Source organism: Protobothrops mucrosquamatus, unplaced genomic scaffold (assembly GCF_001527695.2).
Source record: "Protobothrops mucrosquamatus isolate PMUCROS unplaced genomic scaffold, P.Mucros_1.0 scaffold14, whole genome shotgun sequence".
In the NCBI taxonomy this organism is placed as follows: Eukaryota; Metazoa; Chordata; class Lepidosauria; order Squamata; family Viperidae; genus Protobothrops; species Protobothrops mucrosquamatus.
In genome coordinates this window covers 863,289-887,117 of record NW_015386401.1, presented here as the reverse complement: position 1 = coordinate 887,117, position 23,829 = coordinate 863,289, and the positions used below count along the sequence as shown (strand labels likewise).

The 23,829-nt window shown below is 45.4% G+C and overlaps 1 protein-coding gene across 1 annotated transcript in view; it reads right to left on the bottom strand.

Annotated features, from left to right (window-relative positions):
* LOC107282846 (calcium/calmodulin-dependent protein kinase type IV-like) overlaps positions 1-23,535 on the bottom strand; it is a 57,317-nt gene extending 33,782 nt beyond the window's left edge. The window contains exons 1-2 of the mRNA XM_029283097.1: positions 23,435-23,535; positions 8,555-8,633 (exon numbers count right to left, since the gene is read on the bottom strand). Of these exons, the coding sequence (XP_029138930.1) occupies positions 8,555-8,633; positions 23,435-23,535 (180 nt within the window). The remainder of the gene's footprint in view (positions 1-8,554; positions 8,634-23,434) is intronic.
* Positions 23,536-23,829: the final 294 nt, after the last annotated feature.

Genomic DNA, 23,829 nt, shown 5'->3' with positions numbered 1-23,829 from the left:
GACCGCAGGAAGTGTGTGGATGTCACTTCCAGAAGTCCATTCTAGGCCTCAGAGGCCCAGGCCTGCACCCACGCAGAGAACTGGTTGTTCAGGTATTTGAATCCCACCACTGGGTCTATGCATGCCTGGATTTCAGATACTGACGTTCAAGCAGGCACGGAGCTGGGGGCTTTCTTCGCATCGAATGAATGTAAATATATATGTCCCAGGATAATGTTGCAGAATCCGATCTGGGTCGGTCACTGGGACAAGAGGTTTTTTCTTCCGAGCTTTCGGGCTTGTGCTGAACCCATTTTCAGGGAACTTCTCTCTAACGGAATGTGTGCTTTGGGTTATTTTATGCATAGTATTTATGTGGTCCTTGGTTTTGTGTGGCTTTTTATTTGTTGACTGGAGTATCGATGGTCGGCTATTAAGTCGTTGGATCTTGTTTTGTCGCAAGAAGCGACATCCAAGAAGCTTCTTCAGCTTCAAAGAAAAAAAAAAAGAAAGTCCAGTTGCCTCTTGAAAAAGCACACAGAGCTTAATAATAATAACAATGATAAAGTTGGAAGGGACCTTGTAGGTCATCTAGTCCAACCCCCTGCTCAGGCAGGAAACCCTATACCATTTCAGACAAATGGCTGTCCAATTTCTTCTTTTCCTGTTCACTGGTTTCTTCTCCAGTCTCTTCCCTGAGGCACTGTAGGGCCTGCACTTACACTGCAAAAGTAAAACTAAGGTATTTTTTTAGCATACACTGCCCCAATTATATAATTAAGGGCTTGCTTGTGTGTCGGCGGTGTGTTCTGACAAATGGCTGTCCAATTTCTTCTTAAAAACTTCCAGTGTTGGAGCATTCACCGCTTCTGGAGGCAGGTTGTTCCACTGGTTAATTGTTCTAACTCTCAGGAAGTTTCTCCTTAGTTCTAGGTTGCTTCTCTCTTTGGTTAGTTTCCACCCGTTGCTTCTTGTCCTGCCTTCAGGCGCTTTGGAAAATAGCTTGACTCCATCTTCTTTGTGGCAGCCCCTTGGCTCTTGTTTTCTTCTGCTGCCAAGTCCTCAGCTCTTACGGTAAGTACCTGATAAGAAATTTCTTGCATCCTTCCATGGAGCTCTCAAGAGAGATTTTGAGCTTCGTGCCTGCTTGGATTTCGGCTGCCAAGATCCAAGCAGGCATGGATCGGCAGGGACTACTTTCAGCTAGCCCCGAAAGATGAGAAGGAGTCCTTGCACCATCAGTTTGCTGGCTTCCCCATTGACTTTTTGGGGAAGCCAGCAGAGAAGATTGCAAATGGTGAGTAATCAGGTGATTGTGGGGTGCTTGGCAATTGGTTGTAAAGTGTGAACAGGTTGTATGACACCGATTGTGATCATGTAACTGCAGGTGTGTGTGTGTGCAACATTCTGCAAAAAACGGAAGCGCTTTAATACAGCACCCTTTCCAAGGCCGTCGTAATTTCACACAGTCATTAAGTGATCCGTTGTTAAATGAGGACTATCTGTAATAACAGAATCTTGGAAGCCTGGCAGGATTTCCCCTTCCTTCCCTTTCTGCAAGGTTAAGGTAGAGTCATTTTAAATTTGTTTCTAATGTTCTATTTCTGTCCTGGGATTAAATCATGTTTCACTATCATGTACATTTTCCAAGGTCACATCTGTGATTCTCTGTACTATATTTCCATTATTTGTAATTTAACAAGATACGGAGGACTCCAGATTTTGGAAGCCAAGAGGTTGGCTGAGTCACCTGCAAACATTGGAAGAAAAAAAATCTAAAAATGATTTACAGAACGGATCGCTGGCTTATCAACATGTAAATTAAGCTTTTCTTTCCAGTAAGAGGGCAAGAAAGAAGATTTTTGAGCAATATAAACAATTATTCTGTTTTGAATATAATCTGCCAGGCCCTTTTAATCTTTTTTTTTTAAAGTATTAAGTTTGAAGTTATTCCATTATCGGAATATAATTGTTATTTCTGTTATAAACATGTGTACTTGTCTTGGGCTAATTAATTTAGTATAATTAGATTTGGTTGTTTTTAAAACAACATGAAACCAGAGTATCCTGTGGAACTTACACAGAGGCTCCGGGGTATTGTAGTGTGTGTGTATGTGTGTGTGTGTAGGTGGGTGTCTACGAGTCAAAATGATGGTTGTGATTGTGTGGTCATGAATTCCATCTTGACCTTTCCCTCGTCTCCATGTATGCCTCTGCAGCCACCATGTTCCCAAACTCACCTGTAGGTTTGCACTGAATTACCACTAAGACAATATACAACTATAGGATTATATATTTGTATATGTTATTCATCCATCGATTTCGATGAAGACCTTGACATCTTGTGGATTGTGGGCCATCAACGATGTGTCCGTAGATGGCTGATTAGACCGATGTTAGCACGGAATGTTCTGCCACATACTGAACAGAGAAATGTGGACACTCTCTCTATATATTTGTATATAGAGAGATCCTCAACTTACAACCAAAATTAAGGTCAGAATTTCCATTGCTAAGCAAGGCAGTTGTTAAGTGAATCGTGCCTGATTTTATGATCTTTTTTGCAATGGTTGTTAAAGTGAATCACTCCAATTGTTAAATGAACCAGGTGGTCATTAAGCAAGCCTGGCTTTGCTGGCTGGCTGGAAAGCTTGCAAATGGTGATCACATGACCCCAGAACACTGCAACCATTGTAAATCATGCTTGTTACCAAGTGCCCAAATTTTGATCACATGATTGTGGGGAATGCTATGGAGGTCATAAGTGTAAGGACTGATTATAGGTCTTTTTTTTTTAAGTTATTTGTAATTTCAAATGATCACTAACGGTTGTAAGTAGAGGACCATCTGTACTTTTGTCTGGTGCTGGTTTTGTGTCTTTTGTATTTTTCTTTATTTTTTAAATGGTTTAACAATTGCAAACGGCTAGGAGTCCCTGAGAATTGGGTATATATACACTTAATACATTATTATTACTGTATTATGAATGATTACCCAAGGTCAGTGGTGGCGAACCTATGGCACGCGTGCCAGAGGCGGCACTCAGAGCCCTCTCTGTGGGCCCGCGCACCATGCCCTGAGATGGCAATCATCCTCTTCAACCAGCCGCCTGCTAACTTGCTGAGGTCCCACGTGGCCGGATGCATCCCAGCACCCATGCGCTCGCTGGCCTCTGTGCGCGGGGACCGATGGTGTCAGGCAGCAGCCGCCCTGGCCCCTACCTCGCCTTGCCCTGTGACAATGGCACCCCCGCCCTGCCTCGCCTTGCCTCACCTCACCCCGCAGGACGAGCCTCCTGCCCACTCCCCCACCCGCCAGAGACGCCCTGGATCTCCCCCAACCCTGCCCGGCCCCCACAGGCGTCCCTCCCCACGAGCAACATCGAGGTGATCACGGCCACCTTGGCCACACCCACCCAATCTACCATGACCATTGTAGCCACACCCAGCGGGCCACGCCCACCCAGTGGGCCATGCCCACCTGGCACCCAGCGATACATAAGTGGGTTTTGGGTTGCAGTTTGGGCACTCGGTCTCTAAAAGGTTTGCCATCACTGCCCAAGATCATACTGGCAGTCCTTGACTTACAACATTCGTTCAATGATTGTTTGAAGCTATAATGGCACTGAAAAAAGTGACTTCGGAATAGGCCTCACACTTAGGACCGTTGCAGGATCCCCATGATAATGGGATCAAAATTTAGGTGCTTGGCAATCAGCATGTATTTGAGATACAGCAATTTGCTTAAGAACAGTGGCAAAAAGGTCATAAAATCAGCACGATTCACTTAACAATCACTTAGTTAGCAATGGAAATCATGGTCCTAATTGTGGTCATAAGTCAGGGACTATCTGTAGTCCCTAAAAGGAGCAGTTCTGTTGGGAGGCAGGTCTTCTGGATTCACAGATTTTGCTAGATTAGCAGGTAGAGCCAGTGGTGGGATTCAAATACCTGAACAACTGGTTCTTTGCGTGGATGCAGGCCTGGGCCTCCAAGGCCTAGAATGGACTTCTGGAAGTGACATCCATGCACTTCCTGTGGGCTGTTCTAGGCCTGGGAGGCCTCCTCCAGGCCCCCCAGGCCTAGAATGGACTTCCGGAAGCAGCGTGCGTTCAGCCGGTTCTCCGAACTCAACAAAATTTAGCTACCGGTTGTGCCAAATCAGTGTGAACCGGCTGAATCCCACCACTGGGTAGAGGGCATTGATGCACCCTGGCTGACCCTTCCTGGATCTAGAAGCTCTAGCAATCATGGCTCCTGCTTTGATCTAGATGTGTCTTGACTACTCCAATGCACTCTTTGTGGGGCTGCCATTGAAGATTACTACGAGACTGTCAAAACCATCGTACTGAGATAGACTTCTGAAGAGCAGGTGAGATTACAGATAGTCTTCAATTTACAAGCACAATTGAGCCCACATTTTTTGTTGCTAAGTGAGGCATTTGTTAAGTGAGTTTTGCCCCATTTTACGACTTTCTTGCCACAGTTGTTAAGTGAATCACTGCAGTTGTGAACTTAGTAACAGTTTTTTAAGTGAATCTGGCTTTCCCATTGACTTTGCTGGTTAGAAGGTTGTAAAAGATGATCACATGACCCTGGGACACTGGAACTGTTATAAATAGGAAAAGCGGTGATAAGTCACTTTTTCCATTATTGTTGTAATTTTGGTCACTAAATGAACTGTTGTTAAGTCGAGGACTACCTGTACTACTGTTTGGGTGGTTCAACTTTATTCTGTTGCAACATTCTAGGTGCTTTACAGTATACAATGATATGAATGCACAACAAAATAAATTTTGTGTGTGTGTGTGTGTGTGTGTGTTTGTGTATTTGCATATAAGCCAGGAATATTTGGTTCTAAAATGCACCTTAAAAATTCACTTTGACTTATCCATGGACTAGGACTCAGATTTATTTTTTAATCATAGGCTTTAAAGGATGATGTAAATGTTTATGGTTTCCTGTCTCTTGCTGAACACATTTCTGGGAGATAGGTAATTGCCCTGTTTGGAAATCGTTAACAGTTTGCGTATGATGCAATTTTCAAGCAAAAAGTTATTAGTAGAATGGAGAAATGAGCAGTTCTGCCGCTGTCAAGAGAATTTAAGTTAAATGAAAATTAAATTTCCTTGTGATTTTGATTGTGATTTTGTAGCTCAGTTTATCTGCTGATGGATTTATCCATGAGAATACAGTCATAGAAATTCAGTCTTTAGTACAGTGTTTCTCAACTTTGGCAGATGTGAAGACTTCAACTCCCAGAATTCTCCAGCCAGCTGCCTGGGAAATTCTGGGAGTTGAAGTCCACACATTTGAACGTTGCCAAGGCTGACAAACACTGAACTAGTATCACTGTTTTAAAAATGATTCAGGCAGCCAGACAAAGGATTTTATTAGAAAATACTGAGGGAGCAATCAGGGTCCCATGACAGACAAGATGGCGGATGCAACATTGCAATCCAAGCCTAGCCATAAAAGGGGCGGGGCTTGGATTATGGTATCACATCCACTGTCTTGCCTGTTCTGTGCCACACAAAAAGGGTGGTACTTTTTTGACCCTTTCTACCTGCAGATGTTGCTGAAGAGTTACAGGTAGTCCTTAATTTGTGACCGGCTATTTTACGACTATTCAGAGTTACGATGGCCTCGGAACAGGAGCTTCACGGTTTGCAAAGCACTTCTGGCCGTTTTAAAATGCCACACACTTCTCTGCAATAATGAGAGGACATTTGGGGCACTTGGCAACTGGCTTGCCTTTGTGACCCAGTTGCAATGTCCTTTAGATCACAATTTGTGACTTCCTTGTTGGTTTCTGGCAAAAAACGAACCAAGGACCCCTCATTTCAATCCTGAGCTACAAATATTTTCCTTTTTCAGTAAGTATTGGTTCGTTTAACGACCACAGTGAAAAATGCCAAAAAAATGGATCTGGTCACGTGGTTGCCTCAACGTATGACTGCAATGACTTACAAATGGATTTCTGATCCCAACTGTGGTCATAGGTTAAGGACTACCTGTATTGCCATGCAGAGTAAACTGCTCTAAAGTTAATCTGGAGCTGTTGCCACTGTTTTTACAATGGTATACCAATCCATATTCCTCTGTATTCATATTCTTCCCTAGACTATTTTGTAAGGAACACAGAAAAACATGAGTCAGTTTGGCCTAGTGGTTAAGGCACATGCTAGAAGTCAGAGACTGGGAATTCTAGTTCTGCCTTAGGCATGAAAGCTAGCTGGCCGACTTTGGGCCAATCATGAGGAAACAGTGAATTCTAGTTCCACCTTAGATGTGAAAGCCAGCTAAGTGACTTTGGGCCAATCACCAGGAGCTGTGAATTCTTTTTTTTTTCTTTTTTTTTAATTGAAAATTTTTAAAAGTTTTACAATATATCTCCCCACCTCCCTCAAGCCCCACCCTTTCCCNAGTTCCATATTTGTTCTCAATATAATCTATCCATCTTCTCCAAACCAATATATATCTTTCTTGTGAGTAATCCTTCACATAGGCTGAAATCTTAGCCATTTCTGCTAAATTTGAAACTTTAAATGCCCAATCTTCTATAGTAGGCAAACAATCCGTTTTCCAACATTGAGCTATTAATAATCTCGCAGCAGTTATCAAAGGAGCTGTGAATTCTAATTTCATTTCAGGCATGAAAGCCAGCTGGCTGACTTTGGGCCAATCACCAGGAATCAGTGAATTCTAGTTCCACCTTAGGTGTGAAAGCCAGCTAAGTGACTTGGGCCAATCACCAGGAGCTGTGAATGCTAGTTTTATCTCAGGCATGAAAGCCAGCTGGCTGACTTTGGGCCAATCACCAGGAAACAGTGAATTCTAGTTCCACCTTAGGTGTGAAAGCTGGCTAAGTGACTTGGGCCAATCACCAGGAGCTGTGAATTCTAGTTTCATCTCAGGCATGAAAGCCAGCTGGCTGACTGGGCCAATCATTAGGAAACAGTGAGTTCTAGTTCCACCTTAGGCATGAAAGCCGGTTAGGTGACTTGGGCCAATCACCAGGAGACTTGGAGTTCTAATCCTGATTTAGGCATAAAAACTGCTGGGTGACTTTGGGCCAATCACCAGGAGCTGTGAATTCTAGTTTCATCTCAGGCATGAAAGCCAGCTGGCTGACTTTGGGCCAATCATTAGGAAACAGTGAGTTCTAGTTCCACCTTAGGCGTGAAAGCCGGCTAAGTGACTTGAGCCAATCACCAGGAGTTGTGAATTCTAGTTTCATCTCAGGCATGAAAGCCAGCTGGCTGACTTTGAGCCAATCATTAGGAAACAGTGAGTTCTAGTTCCACCTTAGGCGTGAAAGCCGGCTAAGTGACTTGAGCCAATCACCAGGAGTTGTGAATTCTAGTTTCATCTCAGGCATGAAAGCCAGCTGGCTGACTTTGGGCCAATCATTAGGAAACAGTGAGTTCTAGTTCCACCTTAGGCATGAAAGCCAGCTAGGTGACTTGGGCCAATCACCAGGAGACTTGGAGTTCTAATCCTGATTTAGGCATAAAAACTGCTGGGTGACTTTGGGCCAATCACCAGGAGCTGTGAATTCTAGTTTCATCTCAGGCATGAAAGCCAGCTGGCTGACTTTGGGCCAATCACCAGGAAACAGTGAATTCTAGTTCCACCTTAGGTGTGAAAGCCAGCTAAGTGACTTGGGCCAATCACCAGGAGCTGTGAATTCTAGTTTCATCTCAGGCATGAAAGCCAGCTGGCTGACTTTGGGCCAATCAACAGGAAACAGTGAGTTCTAGTTCCACCTTAGGCGTGAAAGCCGGCTAGGTGACTTGGGCCAATCACCAGGAGACTTGGAGTTCTAATCCTGATTTAGGCATAAAAACTGCTGGGTGACTTTGGGCCAATCACCAGGAGCTGTGAATTCTAGTTTCATCTCAGGCATGAAAGCCATCTGGCTGACTTTGGGCCAATCATCATAAAACAGTGAGTTCTAGTCTGCCTTGGGCATGAAAGTGGCTGGGGGATGTTAGGTCAGCCACAACCTCTCAGCCCAATCCACCTCATACGGAAGTGATCGTGGGAAAATAAGAGCACCCTTTACGCTGCCTTGTCTTAGTACAGTGGTTCTCAACCTTTTTAATGCCGCGACCCCAACTGGTCGTAAGTTGAGGACTAAACCGGTCGTAAGTTGAGGACTAAACCGGTCGTAAGTTGAGGACTAAACCGGTCGTAAGTCAAGGACTACCCAACGGGTCGTAAGTCGAGGACTTTTCCTTCCTGGAAGCGCCACGCATGCGTGGTTCCGCCCCCTGCGCCGGCCAAGGCGTAGCTGGCAAGCGGCAGAGACGGAGCAGGCCGACCACCAGCTGGCCCAGCCCAAGGGAGGTAAGGCACCCGCTGGAAAAGGGGGAAAAAAATGGTGGACAAAAAAAATGGCGGACAAAAAAAATGGCGGACAGCCTTGCTTGGCGACCCCCGTGAAATGGTCGATTGACCCCAAATGGGGTCCCGACCCACAGGTTGAGAACCACTGTCTTAGTACAAATTAAGGCAGGATACAAAGCTAGTAAAAAAAAAAAGTGTGATGGAAGGAAGAGATTTACACTTACCGTTTTCTTCAATATTTTGGCAGCATACTGGACCTGAGACCCTTTCTCTTCGCAGCTGTAAACCACAGAGGTGGCCCCCCTAAAACAGACAAGGATCAGAAGTATTGTCCCAAAAACTGAGACTGGAATCACACACACATGGACACACAAAAAATATTATATGACTGATTAATATTAATCTACCACCCCCCCAAATAAAGGAAATCATAGATCCATCATAACTGTGCATTTTTAATATCTGGATTTGGTGCACACAATCTCTGTCTGGAGATAATCTGTTTTTGACTTGTCTTTTTCTGGTTCCTTCCTGCTGCTATGTTGGATCTTCTAACCCAGTGGTGGCGAACCTATGGCATGCGTACCAGAGGCGACACTCGGAGCCCTTTCTGTGGGCACGCGCGCCATGCCCTGGAGATGGCAACCGTCCCTCTTCAACCAGCCGCCCGCTAACTCGCCGAGGTACCACGTGGCCGGATGCATCCTAGCACGGCTGGTTTCCCTCCCCCCTATCCCATCCCTCCTGGCCTCACATGCTCTTCTTTTCCCAGGCGTGGTCACTTTGATGTTGCTCATGGGGAGGGATGCCTGTGGGGACCAGGCAGGGTTCGGGGAGATCCAGGGGGTCTCTGGCAGCGAGCGCATGGGGCCAACAGTGTCTGTCACCAGCCACAGACTGACGGCCCCTCGACCGGTGCACTCTGGGGCTCTGCAGTCCGCCACCAGAAGTTCAGAGAAGCCACCTCTGAGCTGGACAGACGGCCGACAGCTGTGGGTCGTGCAGTGGGTCGTGCCCGGGAAAAGGAGAGCATGCGAGGCCAGGAGGGATGGGACAGGGGGGAGGGAAACCAGCCGTGCTGGGATGCATCCGGCCACATGGGACCTCGGCGAGTTAGCAGGCAGCTGGTTGAAGAGGGATGGTTGCCATCTCCGGGGCATGGCGCGTGTGCCCACAGAGAGGGCTCTGAGTGCCGCCTCTGGTACGTGTGCCATAGGTTCGCCACCATTGGTATAGGGTTTCCTGCCTGAGCAGGGGGTTGGACTAGATGTCCTTCAAGGTTGTTGTTGTTGTTATTGTTGTTGTTGTTGTTATCTTAACAACTGTAGCAAAGAAGGGCGTAAAATGGGACAAAATTCACTTAATAGCTGTCTTGCATAGCAATAGAAATGTTGGGCTAAATTGTGGTCGTACGTCGAGGACTACCTGTATCTCAGCCCACAGAAGGAAGGGTGTGGGAAGCTGCTCTGAACGGACTCTTCTTATTTTCCAGAGAATAAAAGGAAAGGAAGGAAGGAATACTTTCAGACTTGAAAAATTCTGTTAATACTGAGTTCCCCAACCTTTCTGAGTTGGCAGCCCAGAAGGGGGGGGGAGTGGGGAAAAGAGGGGATGATTTTGTGGGAGGGGCAGGCGTGTGCATGCACGTACAAGTACCCGTTTCTCGCATGAGTAAGGCCGCGAGCACTCACAATGCTCACACGAGTGGGACTGCGAGTGCTCATGAGTGCGGCTGTGAGCGCCTACGATGCTCACGTGAGTAGGGCCTTGAGCGCCTGTGATGCTCACTCGAGTGGGGCTGTGGGTGCGCGCACACCAGCCGGGCACTCACATGACCCGGTTGGGAATAGGCCGGGGACCGGTAGTGGGCCACGGCTCACAGGTTGGGGGCCCCATGTGTTAATATAACTGTTATGGTTCCGACAGATGAAACTCTTCAAAGAACTTTGAGGCATTGTTTACCTTAAAGAATCTTTATTTAAGAAGCATAGCATCGGCACTAACACAGTCGAAGCCAAAAATTGAATTCCCCTCCCCAATTAACAGTCATAAATCACATTCTCCAATTAGTTTGAAATGCAGGCTTTCCCTCCTGTTCTCCAGCCCACCAATTCTTATCATTCTTTCAATAACCTTGGTTCACACACTAGGTCCAGTATTGTTATATCTAGCTAAACTCTCATGCACATTCCTCCCCCCAGCATCATCTAACTCTAACTTTAAAAGTAAAACATAAGAAGAAAATGGTTGCATCTCCAACTGTTGTCAAAGCAAAACATCCGATGTTAGCAGCGTTGACAATAACCTTAGAATGAAGATAGAGTTAGTATAGTATTCACTGTTGTGAATATCTCAAAGGGCTAACATTAACCTTTCAAGTCTGAAAGCATTTTTTCCCCTGTCCTTTTACTCTCCGCAAAACTTGGGAGTGTCCCTTCCTTTCACAAAGCAACAGGGGAGGTAAGAGAAATGGTCACTAATCCCTTTCTAATCTCCTGTTGCAGGGAGATGTTGACAAGATAGGGTCCAAAAAGGCAAGATGGCCGCCATTACAGTGGAATCAAAATGTCACCTGTTGGTTTTTTTACATGCCCTAATATACTTTTTGATACAGGTGATCCTCGACTTAAAAGCCCAGCTGAGCCCAAAATTTCAACTGCTAAGCAAGACAGTTGTGAGGTGAGTTTTGCCCCATTTTACAACCTTTCTTTCCACCGTTGTTAATTGAATCGCTACAGCTGTCACAGTGGGAATGCTGAAAAGCAGTCATAAATCACTTTTTTCAGTGACGTTGTAGCTTCGAACAGTCACTAAATGAACGCTAGTAAGTCAAGGACTTTGGGGTATATTGCCTGTTGACAGGAAACAGCTCTGCCACTGGAATTCTCAGAACCCTATTTCTTCTTAATAAATCCTGCTAAGGAGACTCTGAGGGTTTGCCAAGAAAACCAATTACTTTGGGTTTTATGCAGAAGCCGCGTCAAATTTGGGCATTTTAAAGCACTTTTCTGAGATCAAATCCAAACCGCTTCACAGCTTCAGGGCACAGAAGCCACATTAATTGTATACCTAAGTGGTGTTTGCTAGATCCAAAAATCCTGCAGTACAGAATGAAATCCCCCTCCTCTTTCCCCACTGAAGGATTTTTTCCCTTCTGGCTTCCTTTGGTAAAGCTCTTCTAATTAAAATTGAAACGCTCCAGAGCTTTAAACGGTTAGGCAGCTTTTAAGAAGAAAGGCACTACTAGAGGGCCGTGACCTCTGTCAAGTACAGCAGTTCCCAGAGAAATAAACCTGGTAAATTTATATCTACATAGACATGAAATCCCAGATGGCATATCTAGGATGACCTGATGGAAAAAAAAACTCTCAGAGGCCCCAAAATATCTTTTATATTCGTGGAGCAAAGTTTCCTTTAATGCGTGTCCCAACAGGATACACTACATGAAGCAGTCACCATTCATTTCTGCCCCGTGTAGTGCATTGTTTCTGTACTCCATTTCAATAGAAAATGGTGCAACTTGATTAGTTTTAAAAATTTCCATATAGGGAGTCCTCGATTTACATCCACAACTGAGCCCCAAATTTCTGTTGCTAATTGTTAAGTGAGTTTTGCCCCATTTTACGACCTTTCTTGCCATAGTTGTTAAGTGAATCATGGCAGTTGTTAAGTTACTAACACATTTGTTAATGACGTTGGCTTCCCCATTGATTTTGCTTGTCAGAAGCTTGAAAAAAGGCGGTCGCAAGATCCCGGGACGCTGCAACCGTCATAAATATGAGCTGGCTGCCAAGTAGCTGAATTTTGATCACGTGACCATGGGGAATGCTGCAACTCTCTCAAGTGTGAAAATAGCCTTAAGTCACTTTTTTCAGCGCCGTTGTAACTTCTAACGGTCACTAAATGAATGGTTGTAAGTCAAGGATTACCTGTATTCTTCTCTACTGCATTTCAGTAGAAAATGAGGCAGTTTGGTTCGTTCTTGGTGTAATGTGGTTAGTTTTTTAAAAAATAACATTATTACTCCTCTGCACAGCGTAAATTTAATATATATAGTTGTTCCTAACTATGAAAGAAACATATTGCTCCTGAAAAGCACGAAAAATATTGCCTTCTGCAAAATCTCCCATTTGAGATTGAATGGAGACACACTGCTCATATCAATAGTCCTCAATTTACGGCCATAATGACCATTGTAAGTTGTGATGGCCGTTAAGCAAGTCAGATAACAGCATCATATTTTAGGACACCCCCTTACTTGTGCTAGCGCCACGGCCACAGGGCGCAAAAACAGGCTGCCGTGCCACGGGGCGCAAAAACAGGCTGCTGCTGCGCCTCAGGGATGCTGCCATGCCTCATGGTGCGAAAGCGGGATGCTGCCACCGTGCCTTGGGGCGCAAAAACGGGCCACAGGGCACAAAAACTGGCTGCCGCTGCACCGTGAGGCATGGAAATGGGCTACCACTGTGCTGCAGGGTGCAAAAACAGGCACCACTGTGCCACAGAGCACAACGGGCTGCCACCGGGCTGCAAGGTGCAAAAACGGCCACCACCGCACCGTGGGGTGCAGAAAAGGCACGCCACGCAAGAACAGGGCAGGGCTAGTGAGTATCACGTGGGCGCTAGCCCCGCCCCATTGGCAGCACGTGCGTGCTCGCGGGCCCGTGTGCACACGCGCACATGCATGCGTGTAGAATGCTTCCCCCTCCCCTTTCCTCCGGTCCGCCAACCGACAAAGGTTGGTGACCTCTTTCTTAGAGAGTGCTCTAAAGCACTAAGAAGCGGTATAGAATAGAATACAGATAGTCCTCGACTTACAATGGTTCATTTAGTGACCGTTCAAAGTGACAGCAGCATTGAAAAAGTGACTTATGACCATTTTTCACACTTACGACCATTGAGTATCCCCATGGTCACATGATCAAATTTCAGATGCTTGGCAACTGACTCATGGCTATGACGGTTGCAGTGTCCCAGGGTCACGTGATCCGCCTCTGCGACCTTCTGACACGCAAAGTCAATGGGGAAGCTAGATTCACTTTACAACCACATTACTAACTTAACTGCTGCAGCGATTCCCTTAATAACTGTGGTAAGAAAGGTCGTAAAATGGGGCAAAATTCACTTAACAAATATTTTACTTAGCAACAGAAATTTTGGGCTCAATTGTGGTTGTAAGTCGAGGACTACCTTGTACTTCCTTTGGCCAAGTGTGATCAGACACACAAAGCATTTGTCTCCGGTGCAGAAGCTGTCAGTGTACATGCAAAACAATAAGAGTAATAATAATCATAATAATGATACCAATAAGAGGAAGTAGTAGAGAGAATGAGAAGGATAATAATAATAATAATAATAATAATAATAATAATAATAATAATAATAATAATAATAATAATACTATAGCCATACCATTTGGGTAAATATTCTTAGACATAGGACAGTACTGTGGGAATTAGGTGTTCAGCAAGAGTGATGACACGAGGGGAAAAAATTGTCCCTGTGTTTTGGCAAGCAATGCCCTGTAGTGGCGTCTCGAGGGGAATAGTTGAAACAGTTTATAATAATAATAATAATAATAATAATAATAATAATAATAATAATAATAATAATAATAATAATAATAAGTTGGAAGGGACCTTGGAGGTCATCTAGTCCAACCTCCTGCTCAGGTAGGAAACCCTATACCAGTTCAGACAAATGGCTGTCCAGTCTCTTCTTAAAAACTTCCAGTGTTGGAGCATTCACAGCTTCTGGAGGCAGGTTGTTCCACTGGTTAATTGTTCTCACTGTCAGGAAGTTTCTCCTTAGTTCTAGGTTGCTTCTCTCCTTGATTAGTTTCCATCCGTTGCTTCTTCTCCTGCCTTCAGGGGCTTTGGGGAATAGCTTGACTCCCTCTTCTTTGTGGCAGCCCCTGAGATATTGGAAGATTGCTATCATGTCCCCCCTCGTCCTTCTCTTCATTAAACTGGACATACCCAATTCCAGCAATCATTCCTTATAAGTTTCAGCCTCCAGTCCCCTGATCATCTTTGTTGCTCTTCTCTGCGCTCTTTCTAGAGTCTCAACATCTTTTTTACATCGTGGTGACCAGGATGTGAGGGGTGTGTAGTTATTTTCTCAGCCCTCCTTCTGATCCCTGTAATATATGTACATATTCTCAATGGAAGGCAGGCTGGTTGCAACTGTTTTTGCTGCAGTCTTCATTATCCGTTGAAGTCTGTACCTATCCTGTTCAATTGCTATGCCAAACCAGACAGTTACACAAGTACAAATATAAGCCTAAGTGCTAATGCTATAGCTATGGTCATTGAAATTACAACTCATCTCCTCTGCTTCAGAAATAAGATCAGGAAAATTAGAATTCCAAATTTCAAATATACTAACACAAGGGTGTCAAACTCAATTTCATTGAGGGCCACATCAGCATTGCGGTTGCCCTTGGGGGGCTGGGTGGGTGTGGCCAGGGTGGGTGCGGCCTACTGGGTGGGCGTGGATGGAGTAGGTGTGGTCTACTGGGTAGGCATGGCAGGCTCTACATCGTTCGTGTCAAGGGTGCCTGTGGGGGCCTGGGCAGGAGTGGGACAGATCTGAGGGTCTCTGGCAGAAGGGGGGGGGGACCGGGGCAAGCGCCAAGGCATGGTCCATTTCTTCATTCCTCACAAAGGGTGACCGTTCCCCAGCATGCACCCAGGGGGCGGGGCCGACACAGCAGGGGCTGGTTCCTTGCTGTTTCCGGACGGCCTTGTGGAGCTAAGACTGAATGCGTTTCAGCATAGATGGCTACTACAAAATTGTACATGGGCTCCCAGCTGGCCTGGGCCAGGGCCAAGACAGCGGGGCCGTTCCCTCACTGTTTCCAGGATGGCTTCGCGGGCCGCATGAAACCACTTCGCGGGCCGCATCCGGCCCCCGGGCCTTGTGTTTGACATGTCTGTACTAATATATATTAGAAAATTTTTATACTTGATTATCTTTTATTAAAACAATAAGAATTGTATTAACTTAAGGTTGGTAAAAGAGAACACTATGGGGAAAAGAGGAAATCATGTAAAGTGATCATGTGGATTATGGATTATAGAATTGAATTGTTAGTGAATGTTTGCTAAATGTAAACCCAGACAACGCACTGTCTACTGAATATTAAGGTGTTTATGTTAAAAAATTAATAAAACATATTTAAAAAAAAATAGAATTCCAAATTTCAGAAGGAGCCCTTCCACACATCCCTCACTCCACACAGAATGTCTGTTGCATGAATATACCTATGTGCATTTTTACTCTGTTCAAAAGTGTCCCTCAATTCAAGGGAGGCATTTGGTAATTTAGCAGAGATACACCTGAGTTTTCTTGGCAACAGGTAAAAGGCACTTGGTCCTTGCGTGCAAAGGGGATATTTGCTCAACCTGAATTCTGCTGGGTTCCCAAACAACTTGATCAGATCTGACTCAGCTCTGCTTTCTGAGATTAGCAACAACCGGGTGCTTGCTGTCACTAACTGGGATTGAAAGCAGGGTATAAATCAAATCTGTAAAGAATCTCAAATCTTCATTATGGATTTTATATAGCTGCTTATCTCACGGATGTGCCTCTGGGCAGTGCACACACTTAAAACAATGGAAACCAAAAGCAATCAAAACAACGGGAACAAAGCCATTAAAACAATTAAAAACTATAAATAGAAAACAAAGAAGCAAACAAAGAACTCACAGGAGAGAGCATTCAGAATCTCACCTTCAACACAGGACCCATACAGGTGGACTTTGACTTATGACAAGGCTTAGCAACCGCACAGCTACAACAGACTTTCCTGAGAGTACCCAGTTCCTAAGTTACGACAGCTGCCCTTCCCCTATAGTCACACAACCACATTTTACAATGGTTTTGCTGAAAAAAAAACATTTACTTCTCATTTGGGGCAAAAACGGGTCATAGTGAACCATTCATTCTCTTAGCAATTGTGGTGTTTGCTTAATGATCACTGCAAAAAAGATAGTAAAATAGCCATGATGGGCAGGCTCCATTACAGTCATAAGTCGAGGAGTACCTGAATTTCCATGGGAACCCCAGGGCCAATAAAAAACCCAGTTTTAGGCTCTTTTGTAATATCAATAGAGGTCAGATGCAAACACCCAGACCAAGCTTGCTACTTGATTGTTCTCTGCCTGTTACACAGGAATTTTTCCTAGACTGGCATCTTTTGCCTGGGAATGACCAGATAGGTATTCAAAGGGGCTCAGATCTACTCCTTTTGTGTTTACGTGGTGATTCCAGACTGATTCCTTGCTTGACCCCACCTCCCCACTGGGATGGTTGCTTTCCAACAATAAAGTTGGGACCAATCCCACCTCCATTAAGCTGAACTTAATTCTTTGTGTCTTCATAGACCAGGAGTCTTCCAACCTGGCCGTTTTATGACTTGTGGACTTCAACTCCCAAAAATCCCCTTGCTGGCTAGGGAATTCTGGGAGTTGAAGTTTACACTTCTTAAAGTCGCCAAGATTGAGAAACACTATCGTAGACCATGCCATTTTCTTGGCCGTGGTATAGATACAGAGTCCCACCATTTTCCAGATTTTGTTTTTAAATTTCCCAGTCTAGCCAACAATCCCATGATTTCTTAGTGGTCTTCCATCCAAGTACTAACCAGCTCTGACTCTGCTTTTGGTGTTACTAAGAACAATCTAAGTAGACCAGATTCTACCACCTCCATTAAACCACAAAGTGTTTGGTGGGAGAAATCCCAGTCTCAGCCCCCAGTCAATAGTTTTAGGGTCCGTGACCCTAAACCTGTTCCTCAGCAAATTTCTTAACCAAGTACTTCCCAACTTCCATCTTCCACAGCATAGGTGTCAAACTTGATCGCATCATGTGATGTATCGTGACATATTGCAACGTTTTTTGCCTTTGCAGAGCCGGGGTGGGCGTGGCCTGTGTGTGACACATCCGGCCCGTGGGCCGCCAGTTTGACACCCCCATTCTACAGTGTGTCGAGACTACAACTCCCAGAATTCCTAGCTGCACCGGCCAAAGAAGATGCCCATCCTGGCTGGGGAATTCTGGGAATTCTAATCTCACTTTTTCACTTCATCTTTCACTCTATCTGTAGATTCTGGGGACCTTGTTTTTTTTTTTTTCCTTTTTGCTTTCCAGTGTTAAAAGCACTGAAACCAGATTGGGGGAAAATTGGCCACTTTAATTTGAGAACAGTTTTTGGGCAGCACCTTCAAAGAACTCCCCCCCCCAGGAAGACTAAAATAGCAGCATTATGGAACAGCAGCATCCACGCTACATATGTTCTGTTTTTGCCTGCTAAGAATAGTTGTGCTTTTTTACCTTTGCATCCTCCAAACTTCATTAAAGGCAGCCCTATCTGGATCAGAGGGGAATGCAAAATTAGATTACCACCCCCTATGAAATTGACTGCCCCCCCCCCATCCTGCCAGATGCAGGGGATCCATTTATGGAAACCATGTCCTAGATTTGATTTCATTTTTCTTTGATGTAAGACGGCTAGAGAACTTCTGCAAAATCAAGCCCTGCTGAGGGAAAAGATCATGGATATCTTTCGTTGGATTGGATAGATCAGTGATGGCGAACCTTTTAGAGACCGAGTACCAAAAACCACCCCGCTCCCGCCCTGCCCGCCAGCCGCCTGCCCGCAGGGCCACCCACCGCCTCCATGGCCCGCCGCAGATCGCCCAGGCAGCCCAGCAGCGCCATGGTGGCCACACCCTCCACCCGTGCCCTGCAGCATCATCTGCGCATGACAGAGTGTGAGGGCGGAGTCTTGTCCCCGCTACCCGGCTGCCATGTCTTGGCTGCGCTACTCTGCGCAAACCGCGCCCAGGGGCAACTCTCCTCCGGGGGGCTGCTGGTGAGGAGGGGGCTGTGGGGGGAGGCAGGGTTGGGGTGACGGCATGCGTGGCCACAGAGAGGGCTCTGAGTGCCGTCTCTGGCACGTGTGCCATAGGTTTGCCATCACTGAGATAGATGAAGCCATGGGAAAGGTATTAAATAAGAAAACAACACTGATTTTCATGGCTTAGTAAGAGGCAGGCAGGAGAGTTGGCCCGAAACAGAAAGACAGATGCCACCGCCAAGAGTATTTTGTTAATCTAAGGGACAAGATGGGTCCACAAATTGACCTGAGGTTTAACTCACGATAATCCTTTGATGGAAAGAAACATCATAGACATAGAACATAGAATAATAACAGAGTTGGAAGAGACCTTTTAGTCCAACCCCTGCTGAAGCAGGAGACTCTATACCAGTGGTGGCGAACCTATGGCACAGGTGCCAGAGACGGCACTCAGAGCCCTGTCTGTGGGCACGCGTGCCGTCGCCCCGGTCCTAGGCCTTCAGCTGGGTTTTATAAAACCTTTTCGCTTTAGGCCTCCGCCGCAGTGTACAAAAAAAAAAAGGTTCAATCAATCAGTCAATTTCAACTTCTTGCGGGGAAAAAAAAGATCTTGCAAAGTTGGAATTGATTGATTGAACTTTTTAGTCCCACCCAGTCTGCTGTTACCACCGCAGCCACGCCCACCCAATGGGTCACACCCACCCGGCACCCGACGATGCATAAGTGGGTTTTGGGTTGAAGTTTGGGCACTTGGTCTCTAAAAGGTTCGCCATCACTGATACCATTTCAGACAAATGATTCTCGTCTCTTTTTGGAAGCCTCCAGTGATGGAGCACTCACAACTTCTGAAGGAAAGGTATTACATTAGTTGCTTGATCTCACCGCTAGAAATTTTCTCCTTAGTTCTAGGTTGCTTCCCTCCTTGGCTAGTTTCCATCCATTGCTTCTTGTTCTGCCTTCAGGTGCTTTGAAGGATAGCTTGACTCCCTTTTCTCTGTGGCAGCCCCTGAGATATTGGAACACTGCTATCATGTTACTCCTAGTCCTCCTTTTCATTAAACGAGGCATATCCAATTCCTGCAAGTGTTCTTCATATATTTTAGCCTCCGATTCCCTAATCATCTTTGTTGCTCTACTCTGCATTCTTTCTAAACTTCTTTTTTATATCATGGCGACCAAAACTGGATGCAGTATTCCAAGTGTGGCCTTAAAGCCATTATAAAGTGGTATCAACACTTCACATGATCTTAATCCTATCCCTCTGTTAATGCAGCCTAACACTGTGTTGGCTTTTTTGGCAGCTGCAGCACACGGCTGGCTCATATTTAAGTGATTGTCCATTAGGACTCCAAGATCCCTTTCACAGTTACTACTATTGAGCCAGGTACCATTCTATACTATACCTGTGGATTTGGTTTTTCTTGCCTAAATGTAGATCCTTACTTTTTTCACCATTGAATTTCATTTTGTTAGATAGCGCCCAGTATTCAAGTCTATCAAGATCCTTCTGTATCTTAAGCCTGTCTTCTATTTCTGCCAGCTTGGTGTCATCTGCAAATTTGATGAGTTCCCCATCTATCCCCTCATCCAAATCATTGATGAAGATGTTGAAGAGCGCTGGGCCCAGAACAGAGCCCTGGGGCACCCCACTACACACTTCCCCCCATGTGGATGCGGTTCCATTGAGGACCACATGTTGAGTGCGGTTGGTCAGCCAATTACGAATCCATCTGGTGGTGATGCTGTCTAACCCACATTTTTCTATCTTGTCAAGTAGTAGGTTGTGGTCTACTTTATCAAATGCCGCTCAGGTCAGTTGCTCACATCTCAGTCTCCCAAGCAAGAGTAGTATGTGAGTTCACAGGTATAGAATAGGTGGCACCTGGCTCAACAGCAGTAACTGATCTAGGAATCCTAGTGGACAATCACTTAAATCTGAGCCAGCAGTCTGCTGCAGCTGCCAAAAAAGCCAATGCAGTCCTAAGCTGCATCAACAGATAGTATCAAGGTCACATGAAATATTAGCATCATTATATACCACTTACACAGTGACTTACAACTAATCCTTGCATGACCGCTGCAGCATCCCCACGGTCACATGATCAAAATTTGGCAACTGGTGTGTATTTATGACAGTTGCAGCATCCTGGGGTCATTTGATTGCCCTTTGCGATCTTCCCAGCTGACTTCTGTCAAGTCAATGGGGGAAGCCGGATTCTCTAAACCAGAGGTCCCCAACCTTTTGGGCACCAGGGACCGGTTGCGTGGAGAGAGGTTTTTCCGTGGACCGGAGGGGGCGTGGTTTTGTGTGCTGCCTGCATCCTGCGGATGGGGCTTTGCTTGTTTGTGCGGACCGGTTGCTGGCATGCCGTGGACCGGGACCGGTCCACAGACCGGGGCTTGGGGACCCCTGCCCTAAACAACCAGATGATTCACTTAACTGCAATGGTTCACTTAACAACCATGGCATAAAAAGTCATAAAATCAGACACGGCGCCCTTAACAACTGCCTAGCTAAGCAATGGAAATTCTGGTCCCTTTGTGGTCATAATATGAGGACTACCTGCACTGAGGCAGAAGAGTATTGGGGGCAAGGGGACAAACAAAGTTTGTTCCCCAAACCGGGAGGCTCCTAAGACCCACTGTTTGTTGAAGGAGATGTCAGGAATGGCGCCAGGAAAGCAATGGGACTGTCCCCCCTAACCTCTTTAATGTCCTTTGATGCTGCACCCTTCAGGATCAGCAGCTGTTCTACCCCTTCCCAAATTTCCAGAATTCCTAATATATCACAAAGAGCACTGAGCATGCAGACTGATACAGCCTCGGGGTCTTTCACACACTAAATGGCCCCAGGAAATCGGCTTCTTTCTTCCCACAGCATCTTATAGCAATTGCATGTCACACCTACTCACTTTGCTACACTGAACTCCACGCCCAGCTGTGGGAGTAGGTGGGCCAGTTCAAGCCATCCAAACAGCTCCAAGTATTATAATTTCATGGATGGGCTGCCTCTGATGCTTGGGTAGGGCGTTAGAATGTAAAACCCAGGCAAAACCACATGCATGAAGAAGTAAAGGTTTGATCCGTTTGATTATTTCGAATACCAAGTCATATATTGAAGCAGAAGTGGGCATTTTATAGTCCCTGGGCTATATCTGTCCCTTTGGCTGTTCCTGTCCAAGCCCGTGTGAATTGCTTTTATGCTGAAAGCGATTTCTATTTCTTTTCAATTTACGTATGTGCGTGCATGCATGTTCACACCCATTCACAGCCCTATTGGTTTGGCCCTCTACTACAATTCCAGTTTCTCATGTGGCCCCGTTGGGAAAATTAATTGCCCATCCCTGCATTGAAGGGATGTCCCCCTTGCATGCAGGACTTGGGGTAATTTGTTCAAGTATGCCTTTGCAAAATAAACAAAGTAAGCACTTTACATATGGGAGTACTGTAGAGCCATTTTGAGATGTGTGGACTTCAACTCCCAGAATACCCCAGCCAGCAATCAAGAGTCTCTATCAGCGATTCTCAACTTCAGCTAGTTTAAGATCTGTGGACTTCAACTCCCAGAATACCCCAGCCAGCAATGCTGGCTGAGGTATTCTGGGAGTTGAAGTCCCCACATCTTAAACTGGCTAACGTTGAGAAATGCTGATAAGAGACTCTTGATGGGATGTCCTGGCTGAGATTTACTGCATTCACATCTGTATTCTGCCCAAGGTTGTCTGCAGGATATGGTCAAGAAAGTCAAGATGGTGTCTGCAACTGAAGTTCCACTTATTTTTATATGTGACCCTTCCACTTACTTTGAATACTTGAACACGGCAAAGAAGATCATCCTCTTAAGTGTTTTATCTATCTGCCCGGGGTTGAGATTGAGGATTTAATGTGAGATTTCAACGGCCCTCTGCTCTCTTTCCCAACTACGGGGACGGATCCGAAAGCTTTCCCTGCTGTTGTGATTTTTAAGGGGATGCCCGAAAGGAAGAATTTGAAATCCACGGAAGGTAATCATTGTCCCTGTAATTTAGCTTAAATTTAACTGAATTTAAATGAAACTGAATTGATGTGTGTAAAAGAATAGGTGCGGCTCAGGTTGCAACTGCTATGTTTATTTTTTGACATTCCCCCCCCCCCATTCTTCTACCTGCTTGAAGATGATAATCAAGTAATGATTATTCAGGGTTAATGAGCATTAATTCATCTCCAACATTTATAGAACTCTGCATCTCTGAAATTTCAGATTGGTTCCACTGACTGAAGCACATGAGTTTATCAAGGACCGTTCAAAAGACAGAAAAATGAAGCTGGGAATTTTGGAACAAGCAGAACAAAAATAAAGAAACACAAACCCAGGCAGCTGCACAGATTTCAAAAATATTTCAACTTGTATTTCTTTTGCATGAGGGCTGCTTCAGCGCAACTCCACCTGCCATTGCTAGCAGTGTAGTATAGGTCAGGGGTAGGCAACCTTGGCTCTTTTATGACTCCTGGACCACAACTCCCAGAATTCCTGAGCCAGCATGGCTCAGCATGGAAACCTCTCCTTTTCTCCTCAGCATGGCTGGCTCAGGAATTCTGGGAGTTGAAGTCCACGAGTCATAAAAGAGCCAAGGTTGCCTACCCCTGGTATAGTTAGTTCTTTGACTTACAACCATTTAGTGACCCTTCAAATTTAACAACAGCACCGAAAAAAGTGACTTATGACCACTTTTCACACTTAAGATCATTGCAGCATCCCCATGGTCATGAGATCAAAATTTGGACGCTTGGCAAACTGGCTCCTATTTATGACGGCTGCAGTGTCCCTGGGTCACGTGATCACTTTTTGCGACCTTCTGACAAGCAAAGTCAATGGGGAAGCCAGCTTCACTTAACAACCGGGTTACTAACTTAACAACAGCAGTGATTCACTTAACGACAATGCAAGAAAGGTTTAAAATGGGCAAACTCGCTTAATCATTGTCTCACTTAACAACAGGGGCACAGTTGTGGTCCTAAGTCAAGGACTACCTGTATACCTTTCCAGGAAATGCTACAATTTAGAGTCAAACTCTGCAGGTGGAATCCAGAGAGAGAGAGAGAGAGAGAGAGATCCTATGCCTCTCTTCTTTTTCTTGAGCAGGAAAGAATCGCCCCGTGTCTTTGGGGCTGCCATCACCCTCCTTTTTTTTCCACGTTGTAAGCCTCACACAAAGTAATCTGCATCAGAAGGCCACAAAGAGATTTAAATGCCCAACCTCACCTGCCCAGCTCCGGTCCCATGAGATAGAAATCCTGCAAAGCCGATTCTCTCCGGGATCCTTCAATCCAATATTCTCCCTCCAGAGGTTTAGAAGTGAGCATCCTGGAACAGAGAAGATGGATCTGCTTGTGCTTTCTTGTCTTTCTTTCTTTTTTCTTCTCCTCTTCCTCTTCCTCCTCCTCCTCTGATCACATTGCAGATGGAGAAATAAAAAAAAAAAAAGAGCAAGACAGAAGGGGGCGGGGTGGGGAGGGCTTTGCAGAAGCAATTTCTAGGATTATCCCAGGAGGATCACAATACCATGCCCAAAACCTTATTCTGCTAGAATATACGGTGGGCGCAGATTAATCAGCAGCTTCACACTGGAGGTGCTGGCATCTTCATAGCCTCAATGT